A 21,750-nucleotide genomic window follows, 5' to 3' on the forward strand; every position below is an offset into this window, starting at 1 on the left:
TTATAACGGAAAGGAAAAATAATTTGCAACTAAGATTAAAGTATTAGGACCAAATTTGTCCAATTATATGCAAAAATGGTGACCTAGAAGAAGTGGATAAATACTTATAAAAACATGAAATACAGATATGACTAGAAGAAATATGCTATTTCTTTTTTTAAAAAATAAATTTATTTATTTTTAGTTTTGATATTCACTTCCATAAGATTTTGAGTTCAAAATTTTCTTCCTTCCCCCACCCCAAGACAGCATGTAATTTGATATAGGCTTTATATACATATTCATATTAAACTTATTTTCACATTAGCCATGTCATAAAGAATTAGAACCAATTCAGGCAGTCATGAGAAAAAAGAAACAAAACAAAAAAGAGAGCAAATCGTCTGCTTTGACCTGCATTCAGACTCCCTAGTTCTCTCTCTAGATATGGATGGGATTTTCCACCATGAGGCTTTTGGAGTTGTCTTGGTCCTTGCATTGCTGAGAAGAGCCAAGTCGATCAAAGTCAATCATTGCACAATGTGGCTGTTACTGTGTACAGTGTTCCCCTGGTTGATGGCAAGCAATATGATATATTATACATGTGCAATCATGCAATTCCGTATTAATCATGTTGTGAAAGAAAATCACAGACACACCCTCCAAGAAAAACAAAACATAAAAAAACAAACCACAAGGCAATATGCTTGAATTTGTGACCCATCAGCTCCTGTGGCTTCACTTGTCTTCTCTATGCTGATGAGTCCTATATCTACTTCTCCAGGTCTAACCTCTCTCCTCACTGCCAGGTTTACCTCCAGACATCTCAAACTCTACATCCCATAGACGTCTTAAACCCACTGTTTCTGAAACTGAACTCATGATCCTTAACACCCAAGTCTTCCCATTTCTGAACTTTCCTGCTACTGTCGAGGTTGCTGCTGTCCTCCCCCTACCCCCTCCAGACATCACCCTCAGCTCTTCATGCTCACCCCTCCTGTGTCCAGTCTCTTTCCAAGTTCTGATGATTCTGACTTCGTAACCTTTGGCATATCCCTCCCTTCTCTTTTCTGACGCTGCCACTAACCTAACACAGGCCGTCATCACTTCATACCTGGAATGAACAATAGCCTTATGGCTGGTTTCTCTGCCATATGTGTTTCCCCACTGCAGGCCATCTTCCTCAAGTGCAGGTCTGACCATGTCATCCCCACCCTGCTCAATGAACTCCAGTGGCTCCCTGTTAACTCCAGGATAAAATAAAATATAACCTGGCACTCCCCTCTGGCCTCTCCAGTCTTCTTACAACTTATCCCTGTTAGATCCAGCCTCCTGGCTATTCCTCACACTCCCATCTCATGGTTCTGAGCATTTTCTCCAGCTGTCCTTAGTGCCTGGAATGCTCTCCCTCCTCCCTGCCTCACCACTTCCCTGGACTTCCTTCAGCTAAAATCTATATATAAATCTACAGGCAACCTTTCCTCTGTTCTTTTTCTCCAATTTGTCCTGTCCGTGTCTTGTTTGTACCTCTTGTTTGCATGCTGACGTTAGATTATGAGCTTCTTGAGGGCAGGCACTTTCTCTTTATTCCCATGGACTAGCCATCCTTCTGGCACACAGTGGTTGTTAACTAAGAAGCATTTTTCAGTATGTATTCTTTGTCTGATACCCTGCTAGCCTAGGCATTGGGGGTACAAAAACAAAGAGGCCCTTGCCCTCAAGCAGCTTCTGTTCTATTAGGACAATATAAAACATCAAGTATACAAAAGAGTATAAAACATAAAACGTATACAAGGCAGGTACTGTGTTGTATGAAAGGGGGGTCCTGGCCTTACAGCTGGGGGTTCATGTAGGCTTCCTGTAGGAGGGGGCACTGAAGCCAGGGTTTGAAGGAAGTAAAGGATCCTAAGAGACAGATGAGAGGAGGGGACACAGTCTGGCCCCAGGAGTGGAATAACTCTGAAGAGGCCAGTTTGGCTGGAATTAAGCATGTATGAAGGAGAATACTGTGCCCTGGGTCCTGTAAGAGTTGGCCAGAGCTGTATTGTGAAGGGCTTGAGATGCCAAAGAGAGGGTTTTATTTTAGTCTAGAGAAAATAAGGAAGATCGCTTCCTTCAGCCAGAGAAATGGGATGATGAGAGCTGCTTTTTAGGAATGTCAGTTTGGTAGCTAGGTGAAAGGTACATGGGAGAGAGGAGAGGTTGGAGATGGCCCAGCGCGGAAGCTTTGTCATGGTTTAGCAGACAGGTTTGAACTGGGGCAGTGGGGAGTAGAGGGTAGCATGAGAGATACTGGTAGGGGGGAATTGTGGGACTTAATCATTTACTTGATCTGTGAGGGGTGAGTGACAGTGACAGTCTGTGGATCTTTGGGGAGTGGGAAATCATGGGAAGCGGGGCAGTCAGGGAGAGGGGATGGTTTTTAGGGAAAGCTCATGACTTGCATTTTAGATGCCCTTTAGATGTGCAGGAAGCAGCCAGGTGATATGGAAGAGGAACTTGGGAGAAAAATTAGGGCTGGATATAGATCTAGGAGTTGTCAGGATACGGGTGAGAGCTGAATCCAGGAAAGATGATGAGTTCCTTGAGGGAGAAGAGAGCCTAGGTCAGAATCCTAGAGTATACCAATATTTGGGGGCCAGGGCATTGAAGATTCTCCAACAAGGAAGTGAGAGAGGGAGCCATTGGATGAGGATAGAGAGGGGGTGCCCAAAGGCAAACTCCCAGAGAGGTGGAAGAAGTGGAGCCCAGGACACCAGTAGATATGGGCTTGACCTGGGCCTCCTCTTCATGGTATCTTGGAGCAATGAAGAAATGGCGGAGTGGATGGTGTCTGATAGGAAGAAGAGGGAGAGAGGGCATATGGCCCAGGAATGGTGAGGCGGGGTCTTGTCTGTTGGGAGGGAGTGGGGGACAGGTTTGGAACAGATGTTCTGTGGGCAGTGGGATGTGGAGTTAGGGAAGAATGGAAGAATCAGAATGTGTGGGAGGGTTGTAGAACAGGACTGTGTGGTGGTCCAGGCTGGCTGTGTTCTCGCTTTTTCCAGATGAATTCAGTAAGTAGGAATAAAACTGCTTCTGCTAATAGTGAGCCAGGGTGGTCAGGGTTTGGAAGGGGGAGAGGGGTCTTAGGCCAAAGAAGTGAGGAGCTCAAGGACTGAGGACATTTTTCACCATCCTCTCATTAGCTGAAGGGAGGCAGAGCAGGGCTTGTTGGTCACTCAGCAAACATCTGTTAAGTACTTACTATGTGTGAGCCCTGTGCTAAGTGCTGGGATACAAAGAAAGGCTGAGACATAATCCCTGCCCCAGAGGAGCTCACAGTTTATGGCATAAGAGATTATAGTAACTAGCTATGTATAAGTTTGCTATATAGGAGAGGCCTCCTGTGGAAGGGGGATCACAGCTGGGGTTGGAGGCAGCAGCCAGAGGAGCTGCTTGAGATTTGGAGATGGGTTTTTGTGTTTGAGGAGCAGCAAGGAGGCCAGAGGAGACTGTTCTAGAAGACTGGAAAGGTCAGCATGGGCAAGGCAGGGGAGGAAGCAGGATTTCATATTCACTCTCAGCTCTAATAAGGAGTTTCTGCAGTTTACTGAGTAGGAGGGTGACGTGGTCAGAACAATGCTTTATGGGAGTGAGGGAAAACCTGGGGGAGGAAGACCACGTAGGGGGCATTGGCAGTAGTCCAGGTGAGGAGAGGTTTCACCAGGGTTATGGTTTTGTGGGAGGAGGAGGAGGGGTGCACGCAGATGCGTGTGTGTGTGTGTGTGTGTGACAGAGACACACATAGAGGCAGAGCAGGTGGGTGAGTTCCAAGTTCAAGGCTGTTGGTGGACCTGTGAGTGAGGACAACTGTTTAGGAAAGCATTTAGGAGTTATGCCAATGAAGTGACTAAACAGGGTGTGCCTTTTGACCCAGCTCTACCAGGGCTAGGTCTGTGCCCTAAATATACTGAAGAAAGAGGAAGAAGTCCTGGATGTACAAAATCATTCACAGCAGCTCTTTTTGTGGTGACAGAACACTGGAAACCAAAAGGGTGTCCTGCAGTTAAGGAATGGCTGGTTAAGTTGTGTTAGATGAATGTGTTGGAAGAAACGAGGAAATAGATGATTTCAAAAAGACATGGAAAGTCTTGCTTGAACTGATGCAGAATGAAGTCAATAGACCCAGCAGAACAACTTAGACAATAATCCGTCAGTAAATATCGATTCAGTGCCTGCTGTGTGCAGACAGACCTGGGCTAACCGCTGGGGTATAAAGAGAAGCCAGAGTCTGTGCAAACAAGTGCGTCACCTTGGGCAGACTAGAGACGGGACGGAGGGAGGTAACAATGGGAAGGCGTTTGCAGAAGCAGGACCAGGAAATGCCACTGTAGAAGGTGGGATCTTAGCAGAGGCTTGCAGGAGGCTGGGGAACAGGTGGTGGAGATGAGGGGGAGCAGGCTGGCCTTGGTCTGGACAGGGGATGGTCTTGTGCCAGGAATGGCTGAGGAGGACAGGGGGTCTTAAGGAAGAAGTGAATAAGCCAAGTATTGGGTCTAAAGTAGAATAAAGATGTTGAGGAGTCTGAAAGTCATGAGACAGGTGAACCGTTGAGGGCATTGTGGCCGTTTGCCTCTGGGAAGAGAAGTATCAGAGGGTCTCTTGCCATCTTCAGAGGTTTGACATGCATGTCACATGGCACCTGGACACGTTTCTTTTTGTGGTTCTGTCAAACAAAAGGTGGGCCCAGTGGGTGTGACGCAGAGGGGGCCGATGTTATGGCTGGCAGCTGTGCAGTGCTCTGAGGTTTGCATTGTGCTTCTTGTTGGATTCTCCCAACAGCCCTGGGAGCTGACACAGAGTGGTCACCCAGCTGGTCAGTGTCTGAGGTCGCACTTCCTGACCCCAGACTCATTGGTACCCCCAAGCTGCCTTCTAACCTCTGGTGCAGTGCAGCCGGGATGCAGACAGAGGAACTGCTCCGAGGCCCAAAGAGCAGGACGTTTCTGCATCAAAGCCCAAATCCCCGTAATACATTTTGAAAAGGTTCAGCATGAATCTGACAACCGCTTCAGTATTATGGGACGGGCAGAGGCTGGCTTGGGAGGGTCAGAGGTCAGGTTGTCGATCACATCTTCGGGATGGTGAGGCAACTCTGGGGGCAGTTGGTTAGAGATGCCGATGGGGATGTTCTGGCAGTAAAGTAGGTTGCTTGTCCACAGACAGATCCAGTTGAGTATGTGGAAAACATGTGTGAGAACATGCAGCTGTACCCCCTGCAGGACTTCCTTACCGGTGACCAGCTTCTGTTCGAATATAAGCCAGAGGTATGTTTTCTACTTTGTGGGGTGGAGCAGAGAGAGGGAGGAAGGGAGGGGTGGAGAAGCAGGAAGGAAGGGTGGGGAGAGAGAAAGGGAGAGGGGAAGAAAAAAGAGAGGGGGAAAGACTGGGGAGGGGGGGAAGAAAAAAGGGAGGGGGAAAGACTGGGGAGGGGATGGCTGGAAACACTAGTTCCCTGAGGAATTGGTAGGAATGGGGAAACTTGAATTGGATTATCAGAAGGATTTTTGTTGTTCATGGTACTTTTGAAACATTTTATTTATCAACTCTGTGTGTGTGTGTTTTAGTTTTATAAGAAGTTTGTGCTGCTGCCCCCTCATTTGAGTCCTTTTCCAGTGTTTCATTGATCTCTGAGAGGGCCCAGGGTTCTCCTTTTCAAGTCAGTAGAATACAAAGAATTGCTCTCTAGCTCCCCCAGGCTGGGCTCTGGAGAGGGATGGTTGGGTCTGTCAGTCAGGAACCACTTGAGTTGGGAGAGGCCACCACCAGGAGGCGCCAGGAGCTCATGAGGACTCCCGGCCCGATCTCTGCCAGGGGGTTACATCAGCAGAGTCGCGGACCCTTGGAGGCACAGACATTTTCTTGGCATTTTAGAGCCAAGCAAAAAGTTAGAAGTCTTTTCCCCAGTCTCCCCATCCATTTACAGAGGCATATTAAATCCCAAATATTACTTAATTTTGAAGCTGTGTCTGCCAGTGTCAGTTTGCATTCTTTAGTTATAGAATAGTTTTATTTCATCTTTCAAAACTTCCATGATTCCTTACAATTGAAATTAAGTGAAACTGGGCTTTGGGGAAATCAGAGGTTTAAAATAGTAAAAAATACTCCTTGTGTAAGCGTAGCAGATCCCTGAATTTTGAGCTCTCAACACTCATTGCTAGCCAGTGGTGGAAGGCCCTGCCCCTGGCAGGGTCACTAGCTCCCTGGTCTTCTCATTGGCGGAGATGTCAGTAGCTGCCAGAAGAGGGGATAGGGACAGTCCTGTTCTCCCACGTAGGCACAGTGAAAAACTCCTGAACCTTGGCTTCTTGGGGTTGGTGGCATTTTTCTTTAGAAAGAGTGTTTTTATGTTTCCAATAATGTTTTATTTCCCAGGCTCACCTACAAAAGCCTGTTCTACCCTTAGAGTCTTCATAGTTCTAGGAGAACAAGACACCTTTGAGTAGTGGGCGCTACGTTAGGTCATCCCAGAATTGAAAATATTTATTTAATTGCTGCTTGGCCCATGGGTTATCAGTTTTTGTGGGCTAGCTGGGGAACCTTAATTACTACTTATATCCTTAATTCTATGGGAAAATGAACCTTAGTACTCATTACCAGTTTATAAATGACCTTTTGGCAAGTTGGGCCCCGCACTTTGGGTCTAAATTGATTATATCATCATTTGTAAATCATCAGTGTAGGTGGGCAGTGCCTCCAGGACCTCCCTGTCTCATCCCAATCTGTCTCTTCTCAGAGGGGTGCTTGGGACACTGAGAAGGTTAAGTGACTGCTCACACAGCCAGAGTGGGTCAGAGGTGGGATTTTTACCCAGGTAGAGGTGATTCTGGCTCTGAGGCCAACACTGTCCATTAGGCAATGCCACCCCCCCCCCCCCAACATCATCATTAGTGATGAGTCAGCAAGCATTTATTATATTAATTAATGAGGCCAGTGAGGAAAGCAGTTTATGAAAGTTACTTGGGCTAATGAGTCTCTGGGAACTTGCCTGCTAACTTTAAGTAAGGTATCTTGGATTAAAATGAAGTTTCATTTGTTTTTGTTGCTGTAGATCATTACTGATGCCCTTAATCAGCTAATCCCACAAAAAGCAAACCTCGTCCTGCTGTCTGCTGCTAATGAGGGAAAGTGTGACCTCAGGGAGAAGTGGTTTGGGACTCACTACAGCATAGAAGGTAATGTGGCCTGCATCTAACCATGTAGCCAAACAGCTTCATTATTCTCCCTTTTGTCATAGAAAGTGGTCCTGCTTTAGGTCTGAAGTATTAAAACTAGGAGGGTTGTCCATGTGTTATGGCATTCTCGCAGACACTTTTCCCCGTGGGTTTTTCCCTTCCCTAATCTGATCCCAGACTGTCTCTTGTCCACAGTCTTAAGCCTTGACCCCACTGTAAGAATGACTCCCACCCCCTAGGGAGTAACTGCTCCCAATGTGCTGTCGAGCCTGCCCCGTGGGGCGCGTGGCCTTCGCTTTTCCTTTGTGTGCATCCTGTGTGGCTGCCCACCTAGTTATCCTAGAGCCACGTCGAGGAGAACGTTCTCTGGGCATTGCTGGGGGAGGTTCTGCTCTTGTAGGCTTCCGGAGCGGTGGTTTACTCCTGCCGTGGCATTGAGGATTGGTGAGAGCTGAGCGGTGAAGAGAAGCAGGCTGACGTCCCAGGCAGAGGGAGAAGATGAAGTCACTAAGTGTCATTTCCTTCATCTGACTTTCTCGTATGCAGATATTGAGAAAACATGGGCTGACCTGTGGAACAGTGACTTTGAATTAAATCCAGATTTGCATCTGCCTGCTGAGAACAAATATATAGGTGAGTGAGATAGAATCATCGGCACTGTGCGTTCGAGCTCCTAGAATAAAACAATCACCTGAGAAACCGCCTTTACTTTACATCACACAGACTGATGGCAGGCGGCCATTTCTTTGGCTTCTGCTTGTGTCCCGTTGTGGGATGTCCCTGCTCAGGACAAGCCCTGCTGTGCTGTGCAGCAGAGGCCAGTGTCACTTGGACCTGTTGCTCTAGTTCATTCATGGAGGAAGGCATCTGAGGTGTCAGTATCGTAATGACATCACCTGTTTCTGTAGGATTTTTAAGTCTTACTCTGAGTGTTTCCTTCACTCCCACCTTAATGAAGTAGGTCATGTGTGAGGACCATGATCTTGGTTTTACAGATGATGATTTAGGAGCCCAAGGGTTTGAGGCTCAATCAAGTCACCAGATCACCTAGACAACAGGTGTGGGATGCCAGTGTGGATCTCCCAGCTCCCTGAACCCAGCCGTGGCTCTTGACCAGGCCCCAGCTCTGTGCTGTAAAGGTGTTCCTGTCCATTCAAGGTGGATTCCACTGAAAGGAATGATGGTTGATTTCCCCTCTTGTTTTTTCTGTTAGCCACGGACTTTGCTCTGAAACCTTTTGATTGCGCTGAAACGGAGTATCCTGTCAAGATCGTGAACACTCCCCAAGGCTGCCTGTGGTACAAGAAAGACAACAAATTCAAAATCCCCAAAGGTAATGATTTCTGCTAGGGGTGCGGACTGGCAGCGGTGAATCTGAGCTTTCTGTTTGCCAGGGACCCTTTGAGTGACTCTTACCAGCCTTCCCTTTGTCCATTCTGCTCACCTTCCTCCCGTCTTCTCTCCCGGCACCCCGTCCCACAGGCAACCAAGCAACCCCACTCTTTCCCCAGTGGGAGATTGGGGTCTTTTACTCTCAGTACCACGTTAAGACGCTTTGTGTTCCTTGTGTCATCAGCCTCCAGCCCAGTGTCTGACACAGTTGGTGTGCGGCCTTACACACTGGTGTTGGTTGCATGCACAGCCCTTCCCTGTTCTACAGCATTTATGGAAATGTTAATTTTATTTGGGTTTTAAAGTTCAGAATAAAAAAGATTAAATAAAACTTAGGTGCTTGAATATTTTTTTATTTCATCATTTTCATTTCCCCTTTTAAAAATTATTATTCTGAACTTAATTACCAAATAAAATGAGTATTTGACAGCAAATAAAAAGATCGTTTCCATAAGCAAAGTAGAAGTGAGTCAGGTGATGCAGGAAGCACGACTGGGCCTGCCTTTTAAGCTACTGGTCAGCAAGTATTAAGTGCCTCCTGTATGCAGGGCACTGGGCTGGACCCATATAGGCCTCTTGCAGAAGATGGCAGTGGAGCTGAGCCTGAGGATGGAGGGAAACCAGGGATTCCAGAGTCAGTCATTCTGGAGGCACAGTCACCCACTGAGTGCCGGCGCTGAGGACATGGGTAAAGAGCCTCGCACGATAGTGTCATGTTGGTTTTGTTAGCAATTAACAGTTTCGTGCCATATGTGGTAACTTACACAGATGTTGCGTTTATCTGTTTCCTTCTAGCTTTTCTCCTGTGCTGTGTGTATTTTAAAAAATGCTTCAGCGATCCTCTTTTCTCTTTTCCCTCCAACCATATCCCTAACCTCTCTTTCTATTCCACAGCTCCCTCCCAATTAAAACAAAGTGAAACAGAGGTCTTATAACAAATATGCATTTTTTCAATTCAAGCAAAATAAATTCCTCTCTTGGCCATGTCCAGAAATGTATGCCGTTCTTCGCTTAGACCTGTCTCCTCTTGTCAGGAGGTGGGGCCCTCTCTGCTGCTCCCCATCCTAACTCTGCCTCCCTTTACTTACACTCACACTCTCTCCCGTGGCTCTGCCAAGCCTCTCTGGGTCACCCTCCGCCGACTCTCTCGGAGGAGAGCCAGAAACACCATTTGCCGTGAGCTCCTCCTCCTCCTCCTCCTCATTTCCTGTCACTCAGCTGCACTCTGCTGCTCTCTCTCTGCTTTCACCCCTGTCTCACACAAAGAGGTGGCCTTATTCATCAAGGCTAGAACTTCCACCGGCACAACCCCGGCTCCTTCAGCAGGTCACCCTCTCTTATTTTCAGTCTCTCCTTCTCTACTACCTTATAGACGTGCCTGTCTCCTCTCTCCTGATAAAACCCTCCCTCGGTCCTTCCATCCCTGCTGTCGCCCTCTCCTCCTCTGCCCTTTGCAGTTTGAACTCCTGGAAGAGGCCATCAACACCCGCTGCCTCCACTCTCTTCTCAGTCTCTTATTAACTCCTTATGAACTGGCAGAAATTCTGACCTTATTCTACCAAAACTACTCTGTCCGAAGTTACGAATGATCTCCTACCTGCCAAGTCCAATGGCCTTTTCTCAGACCTCATCCTTCTTGACCTCTCTGCAGTCTGACAGTGTCCATTTCCTTCTCATTGATGCCCTCACTGGGTTTTCAGGACACCCCTCTGCTTCTCCTCCTACCTCTGGGATTGCTCCTTTTCTGGACCCTCCTCCAGGTAATCATGCCCTCTAACAGTAGGAGGTGTCCACTACTTCACTGGGTGATCTCATGAGCCCCCAAAGATTGATCTCTGTGGAGATGATTCTCAAATCTCCCTTTCCTTCCCTAATCTCTCTGCTGACTTCTAATCTTCATCTGCCTTTCAGACATCTCAAAATGGATGTGCAGTAGACACCTTAAATTCAGGGTGTCCAAGCCAGAATTCTTATCTTTTCCCCTAAGTCTTCCCCTGCTCCTTCCTTTTCCTCTAATGTAGAGGGCAGCACCATCCCCTGATCCCTTAGGAGTCGGGCTGGCCTGCTTCCTCTCTTTCCCCCTAATCCATGCTGTTGCCCAGCTTTGCAGCATCTCTCCAGTACGCCCCCTTCTGTGCTCTGCCCCAGTGCCCACGCTGGTACGGCCCTCCTCACCTCACACCTGGACTGCTGTGCTAGCTGAGGGGGTTGGGGGTGGGGATCTGCCTGCTTCAGGACTCTCCCCAGTCCAGCTCCTCCTCCATTCAGCCACTCAAGTGATTTTCCTGAAGTGCAGGTCTGACCATGTCAACCCCCTGGCTCAATAAACTCTGGTCACTGCCAGTCACCTCCAGGATCAAACACAAGATACTCAGTTTGGCCTTCAGAGCCCTTCATTGCTTGGCTCCCTCCTAACTCGCCAGTCTTCTTACACCTCACTCCCCAACACATCCTCTTTGGTCCAGGGACACAGACCTCCTGGCTGGCCCAAGAACAAGGCCCTCCATCTCTTGGCTCCGGCTCTTCTTTCTGCCTGCTTCCCATGTCTGAAAGCACCATCCTTCTTCCTCCACCTCAGCCCTTCCTGGCTCCCGCAAGTCTCCCCGCCTCCAGGAAGCCTTCCCTTACTTCCCTCGCAGTTAATCCCTGTTCATGCTGTACGTAGCTTGTTTTGTGTACCTCCATGTGCACATTGTCTCCCCATACGCTCCTTGAGGAGCCCTTGTCTTTTGCCTCTTTTTGTGTCGCCCTCAGCATTGTGCCTAGCACATAGTAGACACTTATTACATGTTTATTGATTGGTTGCTTCATAGATCAATGCTCAGGTCATTGTATTTCATTAGTTGTAAGTCTTTCAGGATTGATACTAATTTTATCACCTGCCTCCAGCCACTACCTGCATTTCCAAAAATATCCTTCTCTCTTCTCAAGAAAGGCAAGCCAGGTGGCACAGTGGCTAGAGTGCCAGGCTTAGAGTCAGGAAGACCTGAATTCAAATCTGGCCTTAGATACTTACCAGGTGTATGACCCTGGGCAAGTCACTTCACCCTGTTTGCCTCAGTTTCCTCAGCTGTCAGATGAGCTGGGCAGAAGGAAATGACAAACCCCTCCAGTATCTCTGCCAAGAAAACCCCAAATGGGGCCAGGAAGAGTGGGCACAACTGAAAAACAACTCAACAACATCTTTTCAAGAAATCCATTCATTGAAACAAAGAATTAAAAAAGTAAGAAAGGGGAGAAAAAAAGCAGTTCATCAAAACTCACCAGCACAGACAGGGTATGCCCTGCTAAGCCCCCACGGCCCACCTCCTCTGCAGAGGAGAGAAGGCCCGTCTGCCTTTCTCTTCTTGGGGGGCCTTGTGATCTGGAGTCTAAGCACACAGGGCTTGCTCTCTCTCTCTCTCTTTTTCAGTCCTTGCATCTACATTGTTGGCATCCGTGTGGTTATTTGTTTTCCTGGTTCTCATTGCTCTCCTGTATTTTTCCTCGTTAGTGTTTTCCACAGGGCAGTGATCTTCCTCTCTCTTCGTGTCCCACCATTTGTTCAGCCACCTCCCAAGGAATGCTTTGCTTCTGGTCCCTGCAGAAGGTGCCACCTTCATACTCCGGGGTGTGGTTGGCGCTGCCCTTGGGGTGTGTGTGCAGCAGCCGATGGACATTTCAGTCACTTTGTTAGAATAATTTCCAATTGCTTTCTACATTGATGTTAATTCCTGGCTCTGCCTGCAGTGCTTTCATCTGCCGTCTCTTCATGGCCTTTCCAGCATCACCTGCCTGATCTTTGGTCATCCTTGCCTGTTTGTTGGGTGTGAAGGGAGACCCCCCGAGTTGCTTCGATTTGCATTTCTCTTAGGTCCAGTTGTGTCCACTATCCTTGTCTGAATCTGCATGTCTTCCATAATGGCGCCTTGCCATTGTGGAATCTCAGCATGTCTTGGTGGATTTCAGTGATGCCATGAAGGTCTCGTGAGTGTGTGTGTGTGTGTGTGTGTGTGTGTGTGTGTGCGCGTGCGTGTGTGTGTGCGTGTGTGTGTGCGTGAGCTCCTGGGTACTGTGAGTGTTCTCGCCCTCAGCGAGCTCTCTCCTCCATCCTTCCTGCTGACCTGACCACTCCTCCTGGTCTGGCCAGTGGTTACTGTGGGGGCTGTCTCCCCTCCGCGTCCCCCTCTTCTCAGCTTGAGGAGCCTCTGGCTCAGCTGCCCTTCCTCCTGCACCTTGCATTTGCCTCAGCAGTTCGTACCTTGTGCTCTAACATTGCTTTCTTAACCATTTATTTCTATCAACTGTCTTTCTGTTTAAAAGCCCTAAGGTTTTATTAAGCACCGACTTTGTGCCAAGTACTGTGCTGTTCATCAGGAATGGCGGTAATGCCGTTCTTTTTTTTTTTTGGAGGGGGAAGTCAGGGCAATTGGAGTTAAGTGACTTGCCCAAGATCACATGGCTATTAAGTATTACATCAAGTGTCTGAGGCCGGATCTGAGCTCAGGTCCTCCTGACTCCAGGGCCAGTGCTCTATTCACTGCACTACCTAGCCACCCCAGTAATGCCATTTTGCTCAGCACTTAATTAGCCTAAATGTTTTTGTCAAATGAATGGACAGAATTGTAAGTGAGGGCTGACAGGTCTCAGGAGGCCCTCTGTCTGCCCCTCCTCAGTGCTCCTACCCTTGCTTGGCCAGGACTTGGCCTCCACAAGGACAGCCCTCTCCTTGCTCAGCCCAGCAGGAACTGGGGGCTCTCGGTCCATTCATTCAGCCTCTTCCTTGTTTGGGGGGAGGAGGTACTTGGAATGCCTTGTCATGCTGTGTCCTGGGGACAGCCGATAGCTTGCATGAGGAGGAGTCATATAAATTATGTCTGGGAAGTTCGACTGGGCCTTGGGTGCCCCACAGAGGTGCTTGTAGCATACCCTGGAGGCAGCAGCATGCTCTGAGGCTCACTGGGCTTGGGTATCAGCCCCGGGCATTGGGAAGGTCACTTTGGCAGCTAGCGGGGCATGGACTGAAGAAGTGAGAGAACAGAGGAAGTGAGGCCAGTTGAGAGGCCATGAAAACAGCCCTCAGGACACGGTGGATCATCCTTCATTCAGGGTTTAGGAGGTGAATGGAAGAAAACTCATCATTTTCCATTCGAAATGTGCTCAGATTGCCTGACCCCTTTTCTCACCCAGACAAGAAATTGTTCTTTAAGCAAACCATCCAAGTGCTTCGCATTAATGTTTTCCCTGCCTGTGTGCCAATCATTGGAGTAACTAGAGTCTGGTAGCCCCAGAGAGGCTGCTAGGAGGAGGGGCCTGTGGTTTAGGGCAGTTCTTCATCTCTTGGTTACTGAGAAAACTCTTGGGAAAAACCAATTCCAGGAAGTAAACAAAGGCTGCTGCTATGGCAGCAGATGGTTTTCAAATGTTTTCCTTTCAGTTGGGTGGAATCCAGTCCAGAGTTTGCTACTCCTGAGAGAATTGAGCCTGTTTATTCAAGTATCTTCTTTTAAAAAACACTACAACAAATCCTGAGGGTTATGGCTACCCCGAGGTTATTGTTTTCATTTGTGGGAGCCTTAAGGAATCTTTGGATTGAAGAAAAACAAATTCCCCTTGTATCTGTGATAGGGTCTCTTTAAGTTTAAAAAGAGAAATTTAGGGGCGGCTAGGTGGTGCAGTGAATAGAGCACTGGCCCTGGAGTCAGGAGGACCTGAGTTCAAATCCAGCCTCAGACATTTAACACAAAAACTAGCCATGTGACCTTGGGCAAGTCACTTAACCCCAATTGCCCTCCAAACACACACACACGCAACATAAAAAGAGAAATTTATAAAACTCTTAGTCTTTCTAGTTGACCATTACCATTGACCATTTCAGAGTTTTGGTGTCTGATTTCAATCTCATTTGTGTCTGGAGCCCTTCTTTCTGGTAAGCTAGCAGTCAGGAGAAGGCCCAGGAATGGATCCCTTCTCTGAATTCTATCTTTAAATGCTTAAAATAGAATAAAGGCCATAGGATTATACACAAAGGGAACCAATGCTTCTGAAATCCAGATTGACCAAAATATTTTTTAAGAAACAGATTCATAGACCCTACCAAGCACTTCTGACCCCTGTGGACTCCTTGTTCCCTGTTACTCAAGAAACATTGGTTTTTTTTGCTTTTTGGAGGGAGGAGGATAGGGGTAGTAATTGGGGTTAAGTGACTTGCCCAAGGTCACAGGGCTAGTTTAGTGTTAAGTGTCTGAGGCTGGATTTGAACTCAGGTTCTCCTGATTCCAGGGCCGGTGCTCTATTCACCTAGTCACCTAGCCGCCCCAACAACATTATTCTTAATAAATGTTAATAAACAAGTTGAAGGTGGGCACACTTCATTATAGTTGGATGTGATTTTTAAACTTCCATTATTACTGGTCACCTCAAACTTCATTCAGTTTCTTGACTGAAAATTTGTTCATGAGCCTGAGATGTACAATGAACAGCAAAGGCAGACTGGAGCCAGTGTGTGAAGGGCTTTAAATGCCAAATAGCAGAGTTTAGATTAGGCCATGGAGAATTACTGGGGTTTGTTGGGTGGGGGGTGGCGATTACTTGAGGGCTAAGAGTAGAGGCCAGGGTGATTATGGCCATTGAGAGCACAGCAAGGCAAATGGTAGGAAGTGTGTTCTTTGTTGCCTCTGTCTCTTTAAGGATGTCCACTGGAGCTCCAGAGAAGAGCCGTCTTTCCATTTAGCCATGATTTCCTTCCATCTTCCGGTTTCATTGACATTGAGAATATTAATATTTCTGTGATTTGGCTCATTCACTCTTGTTTTGACTCTGGTCATGAGACAAGGGTCTGATGCTAGGGAACCAGTGCTTCTCTCATGGTTTATGAACAGCCTGAGCCATGTTCTGCCACTCTCGGCAGAAGCAGAAGACCAAGATTCATGTTGGACTTTGCTTTACCAAAGAATTTGTCAGCTCAAGGCTGCCATGTTGGGAATGATCCATTTGTGCTGGAGCTTGGTGTGGTGGTCACGCGCTAGAAGGAGAATCCAGGCGACCTGGATGCAGATGCTTTGTGACCTTTCTCAGCCTCAGAATTCTCATACTGTTCATGGCCCCGGGTGCTGTTGCTGGGTCATGTGGAAAATCTGCCTGGTGCTTGGCAGGCCTTACGTGCCTAGAAAAGTTGGTTAGTATCTGCTCCCTGCTCCCCTTCCCTCCTCTTCCTTCTCCCCCATTGGTGCTCTTTGTTGGCACAGATTTGGAGGATCCTGGGTCCCCTCTGTGTTCTGAAGAGGGGCTGGACTGGAGGAGGAGTCAGGTGGAGCGTGGCCTACTACAGAGCTTAAAAAGTGAATGCTGACAGTTTGGTGTTGTTGAGAATCATCTCTGAGGCTCAGAGCCATTCTCCCTGATTGATTTGATCTTCATTTTTCCTTTCAGCCTATATCCGCTTCCACCTCATCTCGCCTTTGATCCAGAAGTCTGCTTCCAAGTAAGCTTGCTTCTCTTTTTTCTGGGGGAAAGGGGATGCAGGGCATGGTTTCATTTCACCTAATTAATAATAGAACATGATCATGGGTGTATTGATTATGTAAAAGAGAAGCTTCTGAAGACAGGGTCAGTGGTTCCCCTTTAGAAGTAACTTGACTTGGCCAATAAGACCTTCAGTGGTTGGTGGATCTTGGATCTTGGAGTGATCGCCTATCAAAGTGGGCCTTGTTTTATTTAAATCATGAGTATTAAAATTTAAATCATAACATACATTTTGGTCTGCTGAGAGGTGCTGTTCAGATTCTCTGTGATGGCAGCAGATTGGAGGGTCTTCCTACTGCCCAGGGAAAAATTTTAAAAAGATTGCTCAACTCTGAGGCAGGCATTCATCCACGCAGTCCTGCGTCCTGGAAAGGGAACTGGAGCAGTGCAGAATGTTCAGCTGCTCCTTTAAACAAACAGATATTTAACTAAAAGCTCAGTCTCAACAAAATTATAATAGGGACAGACCTCAGGGGAGAGCCAACCGGGCTAGTAAAGGCCTGGCTGCTTGTCAGCATGAAGGGTTCTGAGGCCTTTTGCACCTCTGTGGACCCCCCATGGGCATTGCCCAGGACTTCTTGGACCTTGGTGACTTGGCTGGAGCTGGGGGCCACATGGTGCAGCGTGAGGGTTCTGTCCTTGGAGTCAGAAGACTTGGTTTTGAGGCTTGGTTAAAGGACATGACTTAGTTGCTGTGTGACCTCTGTTTGAAACAATCTAATAAACTTTTGCTGATCACAGGGAACAGTAGCAGTGGAAGACAGAGAACATGTGGGTGATAGCTGGGAAGCTCCCCAAGGGCCCCGGATGTGCAGGGCCTACTGTGGCCACCGCAGTTGGTGGGCTAGCGAGTGGTGAAAATAACTGTAATCAATAGTCTGTTTATTCCAGGACCATTTCATACAGAGCCAAAGATGCAAGGAGCTTACAGAGTTTTTATGCCCCCCCAGGAGAATGTAGACACCCCCAAAGAATGCAGACAATGTAGAAAGATCCTCCATCTAAGAAATGCAAATAATGTAGAAGGAGCCTCCCTTAATCCTGTTCACTATTTACCCTTGCTTAAGGTTAGTTACTTATTAGGGTATTATTCTAGGACCATATCCAGAGGCATAAACAAAAAACATTACACGCCCTCTTGCTATCTGCCTGGTAACCTTTGCAGGTAACTATAGAGGTCAGGGGAATATACCTAGCAAGGTCAAGGGACCCCAAAACGCTCCCTTCATAATACATCCTCGTGCTTGTCTGCCCTGTAGCCTTTCAGATAATAACACAGGGAAGGGGAACATTTCATTAGCAAAGCCGAGAAACTTCTGAAAGTTCTCCACAGGCCCAGAGGTGGCGCAGGCCGGCCCGTGCTCCCTGTCTGTCCTGTTTGCTGCAGCCAGAGCCTGATGTAGTTCCCGTGTCCCCTTGTGTCCCCCTCCAGCGTGGTGCTCTTTGACATTTTTGTGAACATCCTCACCCACAACCTGGCCGAGCCAGCCTATGAAGCGGACGTGGCCCAGCTGGAGTACAAGCTGGTGGCCGGAGAGCACGGCTTGATTGTGCGAGTGAAGGGCTTCAACCACAAGCTGCCTGTGAGTACCAGGCTTGGCTGGCCAAGAGGCTGCCCTGGCCCGGGCCTGGGCCTGTGCTGGGCATCAGGGAGGAGGGGACGCGGCCTGTGCCAGGCATCAGGGAGGAGGGGAAGGGGCCTGTGTCGGGCATCAGGGAGGAGGGGATGTGGCCTGGGCCATCAGGGAGGAGGGGACGCGGCCTGTGCTAGGGCGGGCGGCTGTGCCTGTGCAGGAGCAGGGCAGGGACAGGGCACAGGGGCTCAGGCTGCAGCATCAGCCTCCTTGGGGCAGCAGGACGGACTCACCACCAACACTGACAGAGCACTCTGGTGTCAGCAGCACATCCCAGGAGGGTAGGGTGCATGTCACTTGCTCCTGCTCACACTGCTTGCCTGATGGGCATTCAGGGCCTGCTCTGCAAAGCTCCATGCCTCATGCTGGGACAAGAGAGCTAAACTGAGACCCAGGTGTCCCTGGGCTCCAGCCCTAGGCCTCTTTTCCCTCTGTGGAGCAGCAGGCCTGGATGGGCAAGTAGAAATGTGTGACTGGATGGCAGGAGGCAGAGCTGGAGCCAGGGAAGCCAATGGGCTTAAAGGAGAAGAGGGCCCAGGACGGAGCCCAGGGGAGCCAGCTGCTTAGCACAGAGACAGATGAAGCTGCCAAGAAAACAGAGAAGGAGTGGTCAGAAAAACCAGGAGGGAAGGAGAGCAAGCCAGGAGGTGGCCATCCCATCACCATCCGCCCTGCAGTGCGGGGCTCAGGGATCCCTTGGGGAGAAGAGAGGAAAGCCTGGAGCGTGACAGGATCTGTGGGCTCTGGCAGGCCACACTGATGAAACACCAACTGTGTGCCAGGCCCCGTGCCCAGCACGGGCATCAGGGGGACGAGAGACAGCTCCTGCTCTCAAGAAGCTCAGCAGCTAATGGGGGAGACGCCCCAGGAGACAGACACGGACAAAGCAGGCTCTGTCCTAGAGAGAAGGGAGAGGTCGGCAGAGGGAGAGGGGCAGGGAAGGCTTCCTGTGGTCTGCGGTGTTTGGAGGAGCTGGGGAGGGGCTGCCAGGTGAGGCAGTGCTTTGTACAAGCTGCGGAAGTGAGAGGACTGGATTTCTTTTTCTCCTCCTCATTTTTGGGCCTGTGCCTTGTTGCTGGCCATTTGCTTGCCTTTAGCTGAGTGTCTGCCTCATCCAAGTTGTTAATGAGCTAAGTAACCTGAGTTCTGTCAGGCCAGCGGTGGGCGAAGGGAATGGCCTCCTGTGAGGGAGGTGCATGTGTCGTTGGGGGCAGTTCTGTGGCTCCCCCCCCCCCCCCCCAGCTTTTTGGCTGGGCTCTGGGTGGGGGAGGGGGATGGAACACATTGTCCTCAAGCATTAGGATGTTCGAGCTGAACAAGCAGGAATACTTTCTAAATCTGTCATTTGATCTCTTGGGACAGTAACCATTCTGAGGTTTTGTTTTACCAAAAAAAACAAACCCACCACTCAGACAATCTGAATGAAAATGCTGGACCCCTGCAGCTCCTGTGTGGAGGGAGCCTGGTGTAGAAAGGGCATTGGGTTGGTGGGAAGGAGACCTGAAGCCCACCTTCACTTGTGAACTTGAACAACAAGTATTAAGCCCCTGCTGTATGCCAGGCCCTGGGGATGCCAAGAAATCTGCCAAGAAGGCCCTGCTCTGCCCGCCCTCCCTTCCTCAGATAGCAGAGGAAGCAAAGAGGAAGGACGAACTCTGAGGGGAGCCCCCCGGCTTCTCAGGGATTCTTGCAGGGGCTGGGGGTGGGGGGAGCTGCTCCTGGGTCCGGCCTCCCCTTGCCAGCTGGGCCCTGGCCAGGCTTTTCTTCCCTTTCTCCTTTCAGCTGCTGTTTCAGCTCATCATCGATTACTTGGCCGACTTCGATTCTACGCCTGCTGTCTTTGTGATGATAGCAGAGCAGCTGAAGAAGACTTACTTCAACATCCTCATTAAGCCGGAGACTCTGGCCAAGTGAGTGCTGCCTCCGGGGGCAGGTGGAGGCCCGGGCTTTGGGAGCCTGACTGGGTGGGCCCCCACACCTTCATCCTGCATCATGGGAGCCGGGGCTGTGGTGACGCCCTTTCCCTCTTGGTCCCTTGTTCTTTTTCTAGAGATGTGAGGCTTCTAATCCTGGAGTATTCTCGGTGGTCCATGATCGACAAGTACCAGGCCCTGCTTAAGGGCTTCACCATCGAGGCCCTGCTCAGCTTTGTGAAGGAGTTCAAGTCGCAGCTCTTTGTGGAGGGCTTGGTGCAAGGGAACTTTACAAGCAAGGTGAGTGTCCGGAGGCAGCCTGTCTAGCGCTGCCCCCATGGCAGGCGCCCCTCTCCCTGGAGTCTGCCGGCCCCTGGCTGCTGACCTCCCCAGTCCCTCTGGTCGGCGAGGTGCCTTTTTCATCGTCCCTCTCCACACTCTCCAGATAGTAACACACTTCCCCTGCCCCTGACAAGTCAACTGGGAGCTCTTGGAGGGCAGGAACCTTTTCCCTTTTGTGTTCCTGGCCCTTGACAGGCCAGGGTGGCTGGTGGGGAATGCCTGCTGGGGCCTGTGCTGACATGGCCAGGGCTAGGGTCTGGCAGGAGGAAGGTAACAGGAAAGAGCATTCACCTTGCCCTTGTCCTTTCCCCCCCTTAGGAGTCCACGGACTTCCTGAAGTATGTGGTTGAGTGAGTATCTCTGGCTCCCAGGGCCTTTTCTCTTGGGAAGGGGAAGGGAGCTGTGGTTGTGTGAGAGAGCTCCGAGGTGGGCAGGGGTGGGCAGTGGCAGGGCAGGCCTCACTGGCCATGTTCGCCTCTAGCAAGCTGGATTTCAAGCCCCTGGAGAAGGAGATCCCTGTTCAGTTCCGCGTCGTTGAGCTGCCTGGTGCCCACCACCTGTGTAAAGTGAAGGCCCTTAACAAAGGCGATGCCAACTCTGAAGTCACTGTTTACTACCAGGTTAGTGTCAGTCCTTAGCCCCCCCAGGCTGGCCCCCTCTGCAGCCCCTGGGGGAGCAAAGACCCTGCAGCGGCTTCTTCCCTGGGAGCCAGGGCTATTTTTCAGCAGCACCAGGGAACCCAAAGTACGAGGAGTGGGGACCATGATGGTCAGGGCTCAGGGTCAGAGCCAGGAGGAAACAGGCCCAGAAATGCAGGGGAAAGAAGTAGTTGGCATTTCCTCCTTTCACATGGCAAGTCTCTACCAGATGGCCAGGCCTGGTCAGCTCTCATCTCCCCAGGGGGCCCCTGCTGGGTGAGCAGGGAGGGACGCAGCCTGGGGAGGCCTCTGGACTGAGCTGTGGCATCCCGGCCATTCTGGGTCTTCCAGCTCCCCTGCTCTCAGACCTGCCCTGGCTCACACACCAACAAATCAGAGGCATCAGTGGACCCTTCCTCCTCCTCAGCCTCCTGGTGCCCCTGTGGTCAGGGAGTAGCAGCCCCAGGTTGTCCTGTGGCAGTCCTGCTCCCTCCTTTGACCCCTCTGCTCTGTGGTGGTCAAGGGGGGTGAGAGGTGGCCTAGGCCAGAGGGAGGGGCCAGGGCAGAGAGCTGGAGGTGTCGGGTGCACTTGGGACATGGGGCGGCTTTGTGGCTCTGTCAGGTCCCTGCAGAGGCCTGTGCTCATGGCAGGTCCTTCACCAACATTCAGCTCCTCAGCATTGCTCCCCAGCCCCTGCTCACTTGTAGACTAACAAAGCTCCCTTTTCAGTCAGGTGCCCGGAGCCTGAAGGAGTACACGCTCATGGAGTTGCTTGTGGTGAGTGTATGGACTGGGGATGGTGTGGGGCTCAGGGAGCCGTGACCGTCCACAGACCGGGAGTGTGTGCTTGGGTGTGCGTGGCCATGTGGCTGTGGGAAGGCCAGCAAGGAAGCCTTAGTGGAGGAAGCAGGTGGATGACTGGGAGGGTCATTTGGGGAGTGGGGAGAGTGCAGTGCTGGGCCGGCCTCTCTGAAACCTCCATGTTGAATTGCAGATGCACATGGAAGAGCCTTGCTTTGACTTCCTTCGAACCAAGCAGACTCTGGGGTGAGTGGCAGGGCCCAAGGCAGAGAAGGCTCAGGTGGGAGCAGGCTAGGCAGCCTTTGGCTCTGGGTGCCTCGAGGGCTGGTG

General features: G+C 50.0%; 1 protein-coding gene across 3 annotated transcripts in view; it reads left to right on the top strand.

The window, feature by feature from the left end:
* LOC138164987 (nardilysin) overlaps positions 1–21,750 on the top strand; it is a 74,405-nt gene that overhangs the window by 48,484 nt on the left and 4,171 nt on the right. For all 3 annotated transcript variants that reach the window (XM_069093008.1, XM_069093009.1, XM_069093010.1), the window contains 12 exons: positions 5,184–5,288; positions 7,073–7,196; positions 7,743–7,829; positions 8,410–8,529; positions 15,999–16,050; positions 17,524–17,674; positions 19,508–19,635; positions 19,776–19,938; positions 20,299–20,330; positions 20,462–20,600; positions 21,349–21,396; positions 21,614–21,666. In XM_069093008.1, the coding sequence (XP_068949109.1) occupies positions 5,184–5,288; positions 7,073–7,196; positions 7,743–7,829; positions 8,410–8,529; positions 15,999–16,050; positions 17,524–17,674; positions 19,508–19,635; positions 19,776–19,938; positions 20,299–20,330; positions 20,462–20,600; positions 21,349–21,396; positions 21,614–21,666 (1,202 nt within the window). The remainder of the gene's footprint in view (positions 1–5,183; positions 5,289–7,072; positions 7,197–7,742; positions 7,830–8,409; positions 8,530–15,998; positions 16,051–17,523; positions 17,675–19,507; positions 19,636–19,775; positions 19,939–20,298; positions 20,331–20,461; positions 20,601–21,348; positions 21,397–21,613; positions 21,667–21,750) is intronic.

The sequence above is a fragment of the Petaurus breviceps genome, unplaced genomic scaffold (assembly GCF_028583685.1).
Source record: "Petaurus breviceps papuanus isolate PSGF00001 unplaced genomic scaffold, PetGlider_PUasm1.0 207, whole genome shotgun sequence".
NCBI lineage: Eukaryota > Metazoa > Chordata > Mammalia > Diprotodontia > Petauridae > Petaurus > Petaurus breviceps.